The sequence below is a fragment of the Selaginella moellendorffii genome, unplaced genomic scaffold (genome assembly GCF_000143415.4).
Source record: "Selaginella moellendorffii unplaced genomic scaffold, v1.0 SELMOscaffold_121, whole genome shotgun sequence".
Lineage (NCBI taxonomy): Eukaryota > Viridiplantae > Streptophyta > Lycopodiopsida > Selaginellales > Selaginellaceae > Selaginella > Selaginella moellendorffii.
This window is the reverse complement of record NW_003314382.1, coordinates 246,907-263,162: the sequence shown is the minus strand read 5'-3', so window position 1 is coordinate 263,162 and position 16,256 is coordinate 246,907. Positions and strand designations below refer to the sequence as shown.

The 16,256-nt window shown below is 46.5% G+C and overlaps 5 protein-coding genes across 5 annotated transcripts; 1 reads left to right on the top strand and 4 right to left on the bottom strand.

Annotated features, from left to right (window-relative positions):
- Window positions 1–1,159: 1,159 nt before the first annotated feature.
- Window positions 1,160–2,761, bottom strand: LOC9631908 (pentatricopeptide repeat-containing protein At4g02750). Its single transcript, XM_024665363.1, has one exon. The coding sequence runs from the start codon at window positions 2,759–2,761 to the stop codon at window positions 1,160–1,162; it is 1,602 nt and encodes a 533-aa protein (XP_024521131.1).
- Window positions 2,762–3,159: 398 nt separating this feature from the next.
- On the top strand, window positions 3,160–4,830 carry LOC112342832 (RING-H2 finger protein ATL58-like). Its single transcript, XM_024665309.1, has 4 exons — window positions 3,160–3,504; window positions 3,709–3,803; window positions 3,891–4,552; window positions 4,606–4,830. Exons 1-4 carry the CDS (start codon window positions 3,361–3,363, stop codon window positions 4,731–4,733), a joined length of 1,029 nt encoding a protein of 342 aa, XP_024521077.1. The 5' UTR covers window positions 3,160–3,360; the 3' UTR covers window positions 4,734–4,830.
- On the bottom strand, window positions 4,824–6,632 carry LOC112342849 (pentatricopeptide repeat-containing protein At4g02750-like). The gene has a single exon (XM_024665362.1). The coding sequence runs from the start codon at window positions 6,630–6,632 to the stop codon at window positions 4,824–4,826; it is 1,809 nt and encodes a 602-aa protein (XP_024521130.1).
- An 87-nt stretch (window positions 6,633–6,719) lies between these two features.
- Window positions 6,720–8,264, bottom strand: LOC112342848 (pentatricopeptide repeat-containing protein At4g02750-like). Its single transcript, XM_024665361.1, has one exon. The coding sequence runs from the start codon at window positions 8,262–8,264 to the stop codon at window positions 6,720–6,722; it is 1,545 nt and encodes a 514-aa protein (XP_024521129.1).
- Window positions 8,265–8,441: 177 nt separating this feature from the next.
- LOC9631907 lies at window positions 8,442–10,098 on the bottom strand. The gene is made up of 5 exons (XM_002991533.2): window positions 9,588–10,098; window positions 9,469–9,522; window positions 8,901–9,215; window positions 8,786–8,839; window positions 8,442–8,730 (listed from the first exon to the last, which is right to left on the bottom strand). The coding sequence occupies exons 1-5, from the start codon at window positions 10,013–10,015 to the stop codon at window positions 8,574–8,576; spliced, it is 1,008 nt and encodes a 335-aa protein (XP_002991579.1). The 5' UTR covers window positions 10,016–10,098; the 3' UTR covers window positions 8,442–8,573.
- Between the last annotated feature and the right edge of the window lie 6,158 nt (window positions 10,099–16,256).

The window sequence follows — 16,256 nt, the reverse complement described above, 5'->3', positions numbered from 1 at the left end:
AAGCTGCTCAACCGTGCTCGTTTGCAGCTCTCACTATTTGGATGGATCGGAGTCACTGTTTGAGAGAAGACGGGGAGAAGACACTGAGCTCCTGGAATGCAATCTTATCCATGCATTCTGGGCAAGGGCTCCACGTCCAGTGGAATCGACTCGAAGGCTTCCTTGGCTTTAAACACGTCAGATGCTTATCATCGCACTAAAGGTGACGAGAATTTTCATGAGTGAAAATGTAGAGAATCTCCAAAGTGACCGCTTTGAGCATATGCTGTGCCCATCACATTCCATGTTACCACTAGTGGCTGGAACTTGGTCAAATAATCGTTTTGTTTCCTCAACACGATAAAAACCGTAAAAGAGACGAGGTCCATCTTCGAAAACAGTGTTCTTGCTGTATTCTCCTCCTTGTTTTGGGCATACACTTCAAGCATTGTGTTCCAAGTGATCATGTCTCGCTCTTCGGTGCTTCTGAAAAAGTCTCTTTGATCAGCCATACTGATGGAATTATAAGAGATGAGATTCCATCTTGGCAAATATCCGAGTACATAGAAACAATCGTGTATGCTTCTTCTATGCATGCACGTTCTTCTATGATCTATATTGATCTGGTTTTCACAGGACCTGTGACGGCCAGCATTCTCGAGCCTTACGTCGCTCCTTCCAATACCAGCCACAACATTCCATACCCGAATCCTTTGAGTACGAGGAACCACACGTATGATTTCGTGCTCGTCCCGCAAAGGTACCCGCTGGTGAAGCCCATGGACACCCGTGTCGTCCTCTCGCTGGCTGATATCATCCAGCAGTACCATTGCGGAAGCCCTCTGGAGACTGTTTCGTTCACCACCTCTCTCCACTAGAAGTAAAAAGCTTATATGAATGAATGAATGGAAATCGATCGCTTGTAAACGCTCCATTGGCAAGCTTATAGAGGTTGAGGTAGTTTTGTTTCTTCGAAGTTCTGTGATATAATCAGTTTCTTAGAGAAAATTTCATTCTCTCGCGGCCACAAAAAAGCTCTGCTGGTCGTCGGATGTTGAGACCTCAGTGTGAAAAAATGCCACGTTCAAAAAGTTCCTAAATGCTATCCTCGTTTTCAATGTTTCCGCACACGCCAACTTTTCAGACAGCGGTCAAACAAAAATTTCGAAGTTCCAAGCCACTAACTTCCATAGTAGCGATACACATATGGCGACGCCACCCCTGGATCCAAACTCGACGCAGCCTCCGCCACCCTTTGCCCCCGATGGGCATCTCCCTGCGTCTTGCAAGCGCCCAGCAAAGTCACCCACGAAACAAAGTCGGCCTTGAACGGCATCCCCCGGATCACCTCCTCGGCGAGCTCCAATTGTCCGAGCCTTCCCAGCATATCAATCACACACCGGTAGTGCTCCAACGTAACCCCGACGTTGTAGTCGCCATGCAAGGCCACGAAGAAGTCCCGGCCGCTGTACAAGAGCCCCGCGTGGCTGCATGCCGTCAAGATGGAGAGGAACGCCACGGCATCCGGCTGCATCCCCTCGAGCCCAAACTCTCGAAACAGCTCCAGCGCCGCGCCGCCATGGCCATTCCGTGCGTGGGCGACGATCACCGCCGTCCAGGCCGTCACGTCCCTGCGCTGGATCCCCTGGAACGCCTCCATGGCCAGCTCCACGCAGCCGAGGTTGCCATACATGTTTACCAGCGCCGTGAGAACGAGGAGGTGCGTGGTAAGATCAAGTCTCGTCCCAGCGCGTATCGCAGCGTGGATGGTTTTGCCGCGCTCCAAGGATCGCGCGGCGGTGCAAGCGTCCAGCACCGCGATGAGGGTGATGGAGTCTGGGGCCTCGCCGTAGAGATCCATGATCCGGAAGAGATGGATGCCTTCCTCGCCATCCCCAGACTGGGCATATGCCGCGATCATCGTGTTCCAGGAGATCAAGTCGCGCTCGCGCATTGTGTCGAAGATCTCCCTTGCGGCGGCGACGCGCTGGAACTTGGAGCCGTAGAGGTTGATGAGCGCGTTTTCTACCTTGAGCGGCGATCTCACCTTGGCATTGATGAAGCTCGAGTGGATGAAGTGCCCGTTTTCCAGATCCGAGCACGCCTCGATCACACTCAGGAATGTGATGTCGTCGGGGCGCACGGGGCTCGCGATCAATCTCTTGAAAAGCGTGAGGGCTTCCTCGCTGCCGTGCTTCGCATGAGCATAGGCCGCGATCATGGTGTTCCACGAAGCCGCGTCGCGGGTGGGCATATTCTCAAACAAGCCTCTCGCTACCAAAATATGCCCATTCTGGGCATATGCTGTTACCAGCGAGTTCCACGAAATGACATCTTTTTGCGGCATCCTGTCAAACATTTCCTTCGCCTCACACAACATCCCTCTCTCTGAATACGCCGCCAAGAGTGTGTTCCACGACACCACATTCTTCCTCGGCATCTCCCCAAACACCCGCCTCGCCTCGTCAAAATGCCCATTCTGGGTATATGCAGCGATCATGGTGTTCCACGAGAAAACATTCGGTCGGAGAATGCCCTCGAAGACCCTTCGCGCGTCGTCGATGCTCCCGCACTTCCCATACATGTTGATCAAGTGATTTCCAAGGAAAGTATTGCACCGATCCTGCCCGGCAGTCGCCAAATGCCGGTGGATTCTCCTGCCTCCTTCCAGCGACGAGGAGCGTCCCAGGCGCTGGAGCAGTGACGAGTAGATAAAACAATCGGCCTCGGCATTGTCGGGAGGGAGGCGTAGGACATCGTCGACGCTCCTGGCTAAGTCCATTCCCGCTTGTTAGTTCCAAGGTTTGAAAATCCATCTCCAAAACCATGCCCACGTTGACCAAGTTTAATCCCATTTGGTCAACGGCTCAATTAGTGTAGTTCCATTGACCAAGGAATAAAAGGAAACCAAGAACCCTAGATTTCATGTAGTTATCGTACGAACGCAGGAGGAGAAAATAGCTAGCTATAGTTTGTTCCACCAATTGTGGTGCAAAGGTAGAATTGCCTGTTGCTATCGTCATCCAAATTCCATTGGAGCTATTATCAACCATGCATTGGCTACTTGTATAGAGAAATTTTGTGGCCCATTCTTCCACTCACGAATCGCGGCCATGGCCAAATCTGTCCTAAGGACAGGTACTTTGGCAAGGACACCCTGCCCTTACACGCCCATTTCTTTTTCTCTAGCTCCCCTAGCGCGAGAATAAGCGAGGGATGAGCACGAGCGTGCACGGCTATGGCGGCCGGCCAGTACTTCCCTGCCGCGCCTCCGCAATGCTTGGAGGCCGTGGGAATGCCGGCGGCCGAGATCTTCGTTCTTGAGAGATAGATAGATCGATCGATCGGGCAGTGGGAGGGGAAAATTTCGGCCTTGCGAGGATGATCAGCTCAAGCATGAATGTGGTGATGACGGTCTTGGGATTCGCGGTGAGCGCGACGTTCATCGTCTTCGTTTGCGCGCGGCTGCTGTGGCGGCGGCGGAGGCGGCGCGGGGCAGCGGCGCCGGGATTTCAAGTAGCTTCGGTAAGATTATCTCGATTTGGCCTTGGATTTCTGGGAAGTAGCGAGCGCATAGTTTCATGCAAGAGCTAAAATAGTTCTTTGTTTGGTTTCTTTCGTTCTTTTTTTCCTTTGCTTGGTGGTGCTTTAGCTCAAACTTAGCTATCTAAGTAGACATTTTCTTAGAACTGGTGGTTGATCCCTTTGATTTTCATTTTTTTTTTCCAGATGGAGAGGAGCTTGAGTGGACTTGAGCCATCGGTGGTTGCGACGTTTCCAAGCGTGAAGTACAACCAGCGGATGTTTTCGCGAGAAGATGCCTTGTAAGCCTTTGTTTTTCGTATATAGTTTGCTCGGCAAGGAGATATTGTCGCTAAAGCGTGTCCTGGTTTATCCTTTTGTTTATGCAGATGTACTGTGTGTCTCAACGATTATGCTGAGAAAGAAATGCTTCGCCTCCTTCCATGGTGTGGACATGCCTTCCACATCGACTGTATAGACGCATGGCTGAGACAACACTCGACATGTCCCATCTGCCGGCTCTCTCTCCGCAGTTCTCCGGACAGGCGGCTGGTAAACTATTCCCAGATGAATCCTCAGATGGCTCCAGCGATCAGACCACTGTTTGATCCAGAGCTGCAGCTCTCGAATGAGATGGAGCTTCAGTCACAGCATCCTCAGCATCCTCAGCAGCAGCAAAGTGTAGTCAGCCAGCAGCAAGGATGGAGCTCTCAAGTTTTCGAGTACGAAGGAACCGGGAGCGACCACCGAAGGCTCGTGAGCAGCAGACCAATGAGGCCTGGAAAATGGAGTCTTAAATTGTGGAAGAGGTCGGATAGAGATGACGAGCATGGAGGTGGTGGTGATCACTCTGCTCAGCTCTTTGGTGCTCCTAGCTCGCAAGATTCCTCGGTGACTATCAACATCAACATTGGTCAGATGCCTCCACACGAAGTGAGTGGAGCTAACAATCACGACAGTGACGCCACCAACAGCAACAGATCGGACGTTTCATCCGCGAACGACGTGAGTATCAGTCTCCAAAGTCCGCGGTGTGCAAACGGCCGTGATGGTAATTAAAAGCTTTCTTTCCTTTCCGTTTGTTTCTCAGCGTCTCACTCCCAGGTCGACATGACGAGCAGCGAGAGATAAATGTGGACTCGAGCCATCACAGCAGACCCGTGAACCTGTCAATCGAGCTCAACGTGTGTGACGGCGCGATTCTTGGATACTCGGCAGCGTCCCGCTCGTGAATCGTTTCCAAGTTGACAATGCTTTCGCTCTCATGAACGTTTTTTGTTCGTTTCTCGTTCCAATGTACAGAAGAAAAACGACGACGTCCTTCATTTCTCCCATCGTCGCAGTTCTCTCCCGATTGTAAAGAGATGAGCCATAGGAATTCCATAGTCTCTGACACTGGGATCCTTGTCCGGCAGCGCTTCATCCAGGTACTGAATCATCTCCCGCTTGCAAACGTGATCATGGGCACTGACAAACTCGAACTTTGGTGAAACAGTGATCCTCGCCGCTCGCTCGGTGTCCCCGTGAGCCTCACAGGCACGCTTGAGAATCGTCCAGGCAGCAGCATCAGGAAAGAAAGGCATCGAGTTCACGAGCTCCTCGGCACGATCCAGCAGCTTGGCATTCCTCCCGAGAAGCTCGAGGAGGCAGTGGTAGTGCTCGAGGCCAGGAGGTACGCCATAGTCTCGGCCCATGGAGCTGAGATAGTAGCGCGCCCGCTTCAGCTGACAGGCAGTTAAAACGGCCGTGAAAGCCAGGCGAGTGGGATCGACGCCCTCGAACACCATCCGGTGGAAGAAATGGATCGCGGCTCTGGGATGCCCACTCCGGGCATAGCCACCGATCATCACTGCCCAGGTGGTGGCGTTCTTCAAGATGAGGCTGTCAAACAAGCGCTTGGCCTGGAACACAAGCCCAGCTCGAGCGTAAGCTCCGACCATCGCAGTGGACGCTGCGACGCACTCGTATGGCGATCGATCGAAGAGCTCCTCGGCGTCGTGGACGAGATCGCGCTGCGCGTAGCACTGGATCATGTTGCTCCAGCTGGTCTCGTTCCTGGCGTCGTCCAGATCGTGGAAGATCTTCCTGGCGGCGTCGACGAGCCCAGCGCGGGCATAGGCCGTTAGCAGCGCGTTGTAAGCGACGCGATCGAGTGTGACGCTGGCGAAGATCGTCTCGGCGTCGCGGATCCTGCCCAGCCTCCCGGCGGCCTGGATCATCGCTATGCGCGAGGCGTCGTCGGTGCGTCCCGGGCGGAGATCCATCATCTCCAGCGCGCGGCCAAGATGCCCAAACCGGGCATACGCCTGGATCATCTCGTTCCAGGCGACGCCATCGAGCTCCTCAATCTCGCGGAGGAGCTCGCGCGCCTGGGCGAGATGCCCGGACTGGGCATAGGCAGTGACCATCATCCGGTACGTGATTGGGTTCTTGGAATGCCCAGGCATGGAATCAAACACTTCCTTGGCTTGATCGAAGAGACCCTTCTTACAGTAGGCCTGGATCACTACGTTCCAGGCGATGTCGATCCTGGTCACTGGCATCGCCCAGAGCATCCCTCGCGCGGTGTCGAGATGATCGCTCTTGACGAGCGCGGTAAACATGATACACCACGTCACGAGCTCCTGGACGGGGCGGCGATCGTAGAGAGCCTTGGCGTCGGCGAGCCTGTTCTTGGCGAGGTAAGCTCCCAGCATCACGTTGCGAGTGTGAGCGGTGATCGTCGGGATCTTGTCGAAGAGCTCTCGCGCCTCGTCGATCTTCCCGGCCAGGATGTAGGCCTGGACCATGAAGTGCCAGGCGATGTTGCCGGGTCTTGGCAGGCTCTCGAAGGTCACGCGCGCTTCTTCCAGGCAGCTGTTCTTGCCGAAGAGCTCGATCACCAGCGTCGCGAGCTCGGTGTTCTCGGTGAAGACGCCGCGCTCCAGGCACAGAGGGAGGATCTTCCTGGCGAACATCACCTTACCTTTCCTCACGCACTCCAGCATCTTGAGCTCCAGCCCCCATCCCCGGTTCCTTGGAGCGAGCGGGTGTTGCAAGAATGGCTTTCCACCCCATGTCTCCCTCCTGCTGTAGCTCCTGGCAAGCACGAATCTCGCAAGAACTCCTAGAGCTCTTCTCCTCGGCAACATAAGATCGATCACCCTCTACGATCCCGCGACCACATTGGATAGAAAAACGATCTGGGAGAGAGAAAAAATCTCTTTTTGATGGAACTTCTACGTGCCCAAGACCGCATTCGATAGCAAAACATACGGAGCGCCATCCTGAGAATCGGAGTCCTGCGCTTGCTCGACTCCAAACGCTGCGAGCTCCAGATTCCCGTGGATCTTGCAAGCGCCCACGAAGCTCGTCCACGCCACGCTCTCGGCGCCAAACGGCATGGACTCGAGCAGCTCTTTGGCGTCGAGAAGCCGGCCAGCTCTGGCCAGAGCATCCGCCATGCATCGAAAGTGCTGCGCGTCCCACTCCACGGAGTAGTCCGACGCCATGGACAGGAATACCTCCTTGCTTTCGGCCACCAGGCCGATGTGGCTGTGAGCCGTGAGCAGCAGCAGGCAGCTCACCGCATCCGGATCGACTCCCTCCATCACCATCGCCGCGAAGAGCTCGATCACTTCGCGAAACAGCGCCCTTCTCGCATAGGCCGACATGATCGAGTTCCAGGAGACGAGATCTCTGTCCGGGACGTTGTCGAAAAACCACCTCGATTCTTGGATGTGTCCCCTCTGAGCGTATGCTTCCGAGACGATTGTCCACGAGACGGTGTCGCACTGCGGCATTCTGTCAAAGAACTCCTTGGCGCTCTCAAGATGGCCGGTTTGAGCATACGCTCCGAGCAGCGCGTTCCACGACACTGATCCCCTGTAAGGCATGGTGGCGAACGTCAGTTTTGTGTTTTCCAAGTCTCCGTGATCAGAGTAGGCCGAAAGCATCGTCTGCCAACACCTCCAACTTCGTTTCGGCATGCGATCGAATATGTTTATCACTTCCACAAGATGCCCGTTTGTTGCATTTACTGAGAGCAACGCTGTCCAAGACACTGGATCTCTTTCCGGTATGCGATCAAACATCACCTTGCTGATTTCCAAAGCATCGTTCTCCGCATAAGCAACCACCATACTCGTCATCGCGACAGTGCTTCTTTCCGGCACAATCTCAAACATCCTCACAGCCTCCACAAAATGCCCAGCCTGGGTATAAGCTTTGATCATCGCGCCCCACGAAACATCATCCCTCCCAGGCATCGCATCAAATACCATCTTCGATTCCCTCACCAATCCCTGCTGCCCAAACGTAGAGATCATCGCATTGGACGGCACGATCCCCCACTCTGGCATCCTCAAGAACAAGCCCCTCGCGCCATCCAGATCGCCATCCTCGCTATACGCCACAAGCATCGCGGTCCACGGCACCACGTCGCGCTCCGGCAGTCCATCGAACAGCGCCTTGGCGTGCTCCACATCCCTGTTCCGCGCAAACGCCACCGCCATGGCGGTCATGGTGAGCGCGTCCCAGCCCGGCATCCGGAGGAAGACCCCGTGCGCTTCATCCAGATCGCCGTCCTGGGCGTGCGAGTGGAGGATCGTGGTCCAGGAGACCTCGTTCTTGAGCGGCATCGCGTGGAAGAGCTGGCGCGCGCGATCGGCATGGCCGTTGGTGGCGTAGGCCGAGATTAAGATGTTCCAGGAGAAGGAGTTGGGGCGGCGGATGGTGGCAAACACGGATCGAGCGTCGTCCGGGCTGCCGCATTTGCCATACATGTCGATGAGGAGATTGGCGATGAATCTGTCATCGGCAAGATGGATCGCCTGGAGCCGCGAGTGGAGGCGCCTGGCTTGGAGGAGATCGCGCTTCCTGGCGCAGGAGATCACGAGCTGGGCGTAGGAATCCGCTGGATCGAGGTGCACTCGAAGGAGGGACATTCAAGTGGAGGCATATTCGGGGTTTTAGGGTTCTTATATGATCTAACGGCTACTATACATTTAGATCAATCTCGGGGATCTCACCACAAATCAACTAGCGTTTGCGTAAGTTCGCTATAACGGAGGACGAGTTTTCTTGTGCAAAATCTAGCTCCTTAAGTTGGAGCCTTTCATCGCCCTCGTCACTGCACAGCCAGGGAGCGATCCAACTTCGAAGATTTCTCTCTCGGACGCTGGAGCGCCGAAATCGAACTGCTCGAGACGAACTCCGTGATGAAGATAGGAAGGATTCTGGTGCAAGAACCTGAGAAGAGCCAAAGTAGAAAGAGATGAGAGCTTCGAGAAAACTTCTTGCTTACTCGTTCATGTCTGGCAGAGAGCGAATCCTGGCTTGGCATGGAGAGAGATAGTATCTGTGACGAAACACAACCTTGTTACGAAAAATCTGGTAGAGAAGAAATGGTAAAAGCTTACACGTCGCATAGCCTGGAGCTTCCGCTGCCACGAAGAATGATCTCCCGGATCCATCCCCGCGGCACCGGAGGTGGAAGTTTGAGCGATGGTTTGAGAGCTTTCTGCGGCACTCGTGAACCATTTTTCTTGTTCAATCCCCTGGCGCTTCTGTCACGGTTTCTCGACTGCCTGACGCATCTCTGGAGCACTAGCTTGGCAGGAGAATCGCGTGCTCGTTTCTTGCCTGCGACGTAGCTCTTATCAGCAGGTTGTGGTATCGTGTAACAAAACTGGTCTACGCTCAAGTCATAGTACTCGGGGTGATCTTCAAGGAACCTGGAAGAACAGTAAACATCCGATAAGTTCAGGACATTCGAAGTTAGTTCTAAGCCACAAGTAGTAACAAAATCTAGTCTAGAACTAGAATAAAGGATGCCTACCACCTCTAGCAAGTTTTGGAGGACATCTAAGCTAGCTATAGAATCTAAGCTTGCTTATAGTAAGCTATAGAAAAGGAAATCTAAGCTAGCTATAGAATCTATAAGCGAAAAGGAAAATCTAAGCTATAAGGTACGAGAAAGAAACTTACTTTGCAACCTCGACCATGGAGCGCAGCTTCTTCCCGCAAGGAGAAATGTAGTATCTAGGAACCAAGAAGAAAAGAAGTGGGCGCTCGATCGAGAGAGAAAGAAGATATACGAAACTTACATGTCGCCAAACCTGGAGCACCCTTCGCTGCGAATGACGAAGTCGCGCTTCCAGCCGGCGGGCGTCTTGGGCAGATTGGGCTTGTCCAGCGCCCACAATCGATCATCGCCCTCCTGCTGGATGTCGCCCTTGATGTCGCAACACGCATCGGGCCTCCAGATTCTGGCGTCCTCGCACACCCACGGATTCTCCAGCACCCGCGCCCGGATGGATTCGTAGACCTCCTCGCTGGGCACCAGCCGCCATTGGCCGCAGCGCGAGCATTGGACTGTGTAGGCCTGGACCTCCGGCCTGGGGCCCTTTCTCCGCGTGAAACATCGCCTCACCTCCGCCGCCGGAACGATCGATCGGCCATCCTCTGCGGTGCTGAGCGGAATGGGGCAAAGGAGCGATCGCTCCTCCGCCAGCGCCAGTTCCACCCCACTCATTTCTAGCTCGGATCTGGATGTCCACCTCTACCTAGGTTTTGCGGACGATTCATATGCACCCACGCGACACACTCGCACTGGTGAGCATTTAAGTGTTTACCATCCCTCTGTGCAAAAGCGAAAGGCAAAAAAAGAATAGGCCAACTAAGAACAAATAGAAATTTATAATTATAAATATATTTATATTTTATAAGCACAAAATTAATCTTATTTAATATCAACCATTAGATGGTAAATTAAATTGCTACACGTTGCATGTGTTTGCTTAATAGTAATTTTATTATTACATATTAATCTAATTGATTAAATAAAGCTATAATTACAAAAGTATTTGTAATTTATAAACACAAGATTAATCTTATTGCATATCAACCATTAGATGATAGAATAAAAAAGAATATACTAGAAAGGGCTTAAGAAAGTTTATAAATTATAAACATGTTTATAAATTATAAGTACAAGATTAATCTAAATGAATAACAACTGTTAAATGGTAGAATATTTTAGAATATCTAAGCATATTCTAGGTATATTCACCATCATAGTCCTCTACAAGTTTGCTTAAACCAACCAAAAACTAAAATATATTAGAAAGTTTAGGGAGTTTATAAATGCAAGATTAATATGAATGAATAACAACCGTTAGATGGTAAATATCCTAAAATATCCATGTATATTCTAGGTATATTCATTACCATTCACTCCCCTTTAAGGTTTGCTTAAGCAAACCAAAAATTGTATTCTATAAATTGATACTTATAAACTGATAAATTTTGTTTTAAATATAATAAATAGAATTATTTATTAATATTGAAAACTTTATCAACTAAGATAGGTAAAATTCTAATATATGTAACTTGAGAAATTTTTGTGTAGTATTGATATTTTAATTCACTTTAGATATATGTTATATTCTCATTTTAATTTTTTAACATTTTTAATATATTATTTATGATTTAACTTAGTGTCCATTTATAAAATTATTAATTAAATTCTAAAACTTGAATCTATATATTATATGCATGAAATCATCATTTGGTTATGTTGCATAATTTTATTAATAAATATAAAATTATTAATTTTTTAAGTATGGCTTAATTTAGAATAAGTATAATAATTGGATATCCACATTTCTATATTTTATGTCCATATTCTATACACTCATATTGGTGGAGTTGAGGGGCAATTTTAATTGTCCCTAAGCATTATTTGGATTTATGCTTTTAGTGTAGATATAGCTTTTAAATCATCTAAATCTCATTTTTCTTATAGATTTTCATTTTTCTCTATTTTACTTTTTTTATTTTTGTTCATCTTTATAGCAAAGCAATAGCCTCCCCTTTCTTTGACGCTAGAGCAACAATTTTTAATGTAATATGGTTTCAATTGAATAATCAAACTCAATTAAAGGTGGCATTTATGGTGTATAGTATAGCTCCTCTTGCTCTTGCTACCAATCTTTGCATCCAGCCAATGTTTTTCCATGGGAACCTTAAGGATAGAACAATTTTCCATGGGAATCCTAAGGATATAGAGGTTTTAAAATTATAATAGAGATATTGAGGTTTAGAACCCAATTTTAAAAAAACTCTTTAGTGATGCTTCCAAACTGAGTTGAAATTGGGACTAGGGGTTAGTGGCTTGTGAAACACAAATCCCTAAGCCCCTAAAGTGGAGCAAAAAGGGTTTCATATGGTAGTGGTTAAAGTAGAAGTTAAACAAGCATAACATATTTAGACTAAAAGCTCCAACTTGGAAAGTTGAGAGTGGGAATAGAATTCTGAATAAAGTGCTTGAGGAATGAGTATGAAAAAATCAATAAATGAATCTTTAAAAAGAGACACAAGAATAACTAATATTTGGCAAGTGTCATAACACATGGAAGTATCAAGAATAAGTCCAAAAAAGAGTCTGAGAAAGAGTTTGATATGGAGTCCGATATGGACTTGAGATGGACCTAAGATAGAGCTTAATATAGACCTAAGATGGACCCGAGATAGAGTTTGATATGGATCCAAGATGGTGAGATAAAGTCTAAGATGGAGTCTGAGATAGACCCAAAATGGAGTCTAAAATGGACATGAGATAGAGTCTAAGATAGATCTAAGAGAGAGATCGAGACCGAGATGGAGACCAAAACTAAGATTAAGACTAAGACCGAGACTAAAACCAAGACCTAGACCCAGACTAAGACCGAGACCAAGTCCGAGTCTGAGTCTAAGTCCAAGTCCGAGTCTAAGTTCGAGTCCAAGTTTGAGTCCAAGTCTAAGTCTGAGGATGAAAGACCAAAGCAATCATCTCCCAAACTCTGGGTGGTTTAATGAGCTCCAAAAGTATAATTGGGGGGGGGAGGAGGAGGATTTTAGTGAAGCCAATTTGGCCAGGAAAGGCTAATGTGACTAAAGAAGGTTATATTCATATAGTAGGTGATGATATAACCATTAAGGAGTCCAAGGCTAGAGTGAATATGGATGGATAAATGGGGTAACTTGGTAAAGTGTTCAAGAGTTAGCGTTAGCTCCCTCGAAAGATCGAATGGTCAATGCTCCCAATCCAAGTGTGGGTGGCACTACATACTTGGATACCTGGCATAGCTCATCAAAACCTCACTTTAGCCACATGGCTAGGGTACCCAAAAACAAAAGGTGAGGAGAGTACCCACAAGGCTTCTATAAGGTTATGGTGTTTTGAAAGTTGTTCCAAAACTATGGAAAGGAAAAGGAGCAATTCTCTTATATAGTGACTAAGGATATAATCACAACACAAGTCATTACACAAGAAGATTGCTCCTTTTCCTTTCTATAGTCTAGGATTTTGGGATAACATTTCAAAACACTATAGCTCTATATGAGCCTCATGGGTATTCTCCCCACTTTCTGCCTTTGGGTGCCCTAGCCATATGGCTAGAGCGAGATTCTAATGAGCCATGCTAAATAATGCTACCCACATTTGGATTGGGAGCATTGACCATTCAATCTCATGAGGGAGTTAGGGCCAACTTTTGAACACTTCACCAAAATACTTGTTTATTTATGTTCACTTTAGCTTTGGACTCCTCAATGGATATACCATCACCCAACACATAGGTATAACCTTCCTTGATCATACTAACCTTTCCTAGCCAAATTGGCTTCACTAGAATCCTCCTTCTATTATACTTTTAGAGCTCACCAAACACCCTAGGGTCTAGGAAACAATTGCTTTGGGCTTTCACCCTCGGACTTAGACTTGGATTCATATTTGGTCTCGGACTTGGTCTCAAACTTGGTCTTGAACTCTGTCTTGGTCTCAGTCTCGGTCTCCATCCCTGTCTTGGTCTCCATCTCAGTCTTGGTCTCGACCTTAAACTCCATCTTAGGTTGATCTCAAACTCAACCTCAAATTCCATCTCGGGTCCATCTTGGACTCCATCTCAGACTTCATCTCAGGTCCATCTCGAACTCCATTTTGGGTCCATCTCAGACTCCATCTTAGGTCCATCTCGGACTCTATCTTAAGTCCATTTCGGACTCCATCTCAAGTCCATCTCAAACTCCATCTCGGGTCCATCTCAAACTCCATCTCGGGTCCATCTCAAACTCCATCTTAGGTCCATCTTGGACTCCATCTCGAGCTCCATCTTGGGTCTATATCGGGTCCATCTCGGGTCTATATTGGACTCCATATCAGACTTTATCTTGGACTCCATCTCGGACTCTTTTTTAGACTTATTCTTGACACTTTCATATGTCATGACACTTGTTTGTGTCTTTTTTTAAAGTCTCATTCATTGATTGCTTCATGCTCATCCCTCAAACACTTCATTCGGAGTTTCACTCCCACTCTCAACATTCTAAGTTAGAGCCTTTGGTCCAAACATGTTATGTTTATTAGACTTCCACTTCAACCACTACCATGAAGCACCCTTTCTACTCCACTTTGGGGCTTAGGGATTTATGTTTCACAAATACCTTCCAACAATTGTATTGTCTTCATCGAGGGCCATTTGAGTCAATAATGCAATTTGGTATTTTTTTCTAGAGCCCCTTACTTCATGTATATATAAATATGTCATAGCAGAACAAGTGGGGAATGTTATGGCCAACACTTTGTTAAGATCTTATGGGACTTGTGCATGCACTTTCTTTTGCCACCCTTGACAATGCTCTTCACCTAACACAACATTATAAAACATTACCTCTTGCATTTCTCACTACACGTTCTTCAACTCCACTTCATGTAGGAGATAGTCTTATTCCAATAGAAGTTGATGCTACTACTGCTCAAGTTCAAGGATAAGTGTGAGGATATAATCATGGCTGTGATATCTATTGTTGGGTGTGTGATGAGGTTGATCACACGTATCAATGTTATTAACGTTTTCCAAATTAGTGTCCTCTATTTTTTGGTGGACACTTTGGTGTCAACAATGTCTTATTAGTGCTGCTGCAATAGAATGTCTAGACATTAAGATGTTTCTGGGAAACAAAGAGTCACACAAGTAGTGAAGGATTCTTGTGTGAATAAGTCAATGACCCTTCTTTTAGGAGTATCATCAAGTGGTTCATTTGGCACCAGTTCATTTAAGGTTTATTTTCTAAGTTTGTTTTTATAATAACAAGGCTTCTATTATTCTCTTTGTGTTTGTTGATATAGGTTTATGTATATCTTCTATTGCTCGGCCTGTTGCCACACATTGGTGTAGCAGAGCTAGCTTTCATTCTTTATAACAATGGCTATACACACGCATGTACATAGGATGAGGCAGACATAGTGATGCATGTGGGCAATCTCGAGCTTAAACTTTACTCATTACAAATGGTGTTAAATTAAGCTTCTGACCTCATCTTTCATATGAATTGGTTATGGTGCAATCATGCTAAATGTGACTTTGAGACTTTTCCCATTTATCTCATATTTCCTTATATTTCTTTCATTCCTCTCACTTATATTTCTTTTTATCACTTTGCTTCTACATCTATTTCTATCACTTTTATTTCTCTATTATTTCATTCTCTATTTCTATTTTGTTCCTCTATTCCCTTTTTAGATTCTTTTAATAGTCTTCGTGTTGCAACAGTTGACCGGCTTATGGAGTATGTCGATTTTTTCAAATTTGACCTATCATTTGGGGCCAAGATTGCAATATATTATCCTATTCTAACTAAGGATGCTCATTCAATCAAAGTTTTTATTTGTCGTGACTTACAATGCTTTTTAGGTAAGGTATAATATCTCAACCATTTCGTTAATCATCTTTTTTTATCATACTGCACTATTGTGAGCATTGTTGAAGTTGTTAATGTTGTTTTTCATTTAGTTTATGGATTGTGAGTGAACATTTATGGATTTCAAAGAGCAATTAATAACTTCTCCAATTTTGGCATATCTTAACTACACTTGACCTTTTATTTTGCATTTAGATGCTTTTAATATCGATTTTGGAGGTGTGTTAATATAAGAGAGCCCAAATGTGTCCTTAGTTAGTGTCATCCCATTGCATACATTAGCAATACATTATAACTAAAGGAGGTGAATTATTCCATGATAAAGGATTATTTAGCATCAGTTTAGGGTTTCAAGAAACTTTATGCATATTTACATGATTCTTGAATCTTATTAGCAGTTATTTCGCTATTAAAGTGGAAGAATTTGATTGGTTATATTGTTTGGTGGGTTTTGAAATTTCAGATATATAATTTTGAAATTGTTTATTACCCAAGAGTTTTATAGTTAATGCTGATGCCCTTTCTCATTCTTTACTCTCTTATCATGTTTCAAATAAGCTTATTATTCTAGCATTTATGGATTTTCTAAATGAGGATTTTGTACTATTGCCAGTTGATCATAAGGTGTAGAGAAAAATTTACCTTCTCTTGGTGAGGTTAATAAAGCTCAAAACTTCCATCTAATGAGTCAAGTAGTGAGAAGTAATAATGACATACTCTTGCTAGTGTATTTACAATTGTTGTTGGATACTTCCTTTTCAATCAAGTGGTGTTCCAACATTTCTGTTTAGAGTAAATTCTTTTGGATAATAGTCCTGCATTTATTTAACATCTTAATTAAAAATATGTTACACTTTCATAAGTGTTTATTATCCATAAACAAATGGTTTGGTGGAATAGCTTGTTTGGACCTTCAAAGGCATGATCACGAAGTATATGAACTTTCAGCATTTAAATTGGGATAGTTATTTATCATCTCTTTGGTATACTTATGTCATAAGGGTACAAAGTTTTGTTAGTGCTTCACTATATAA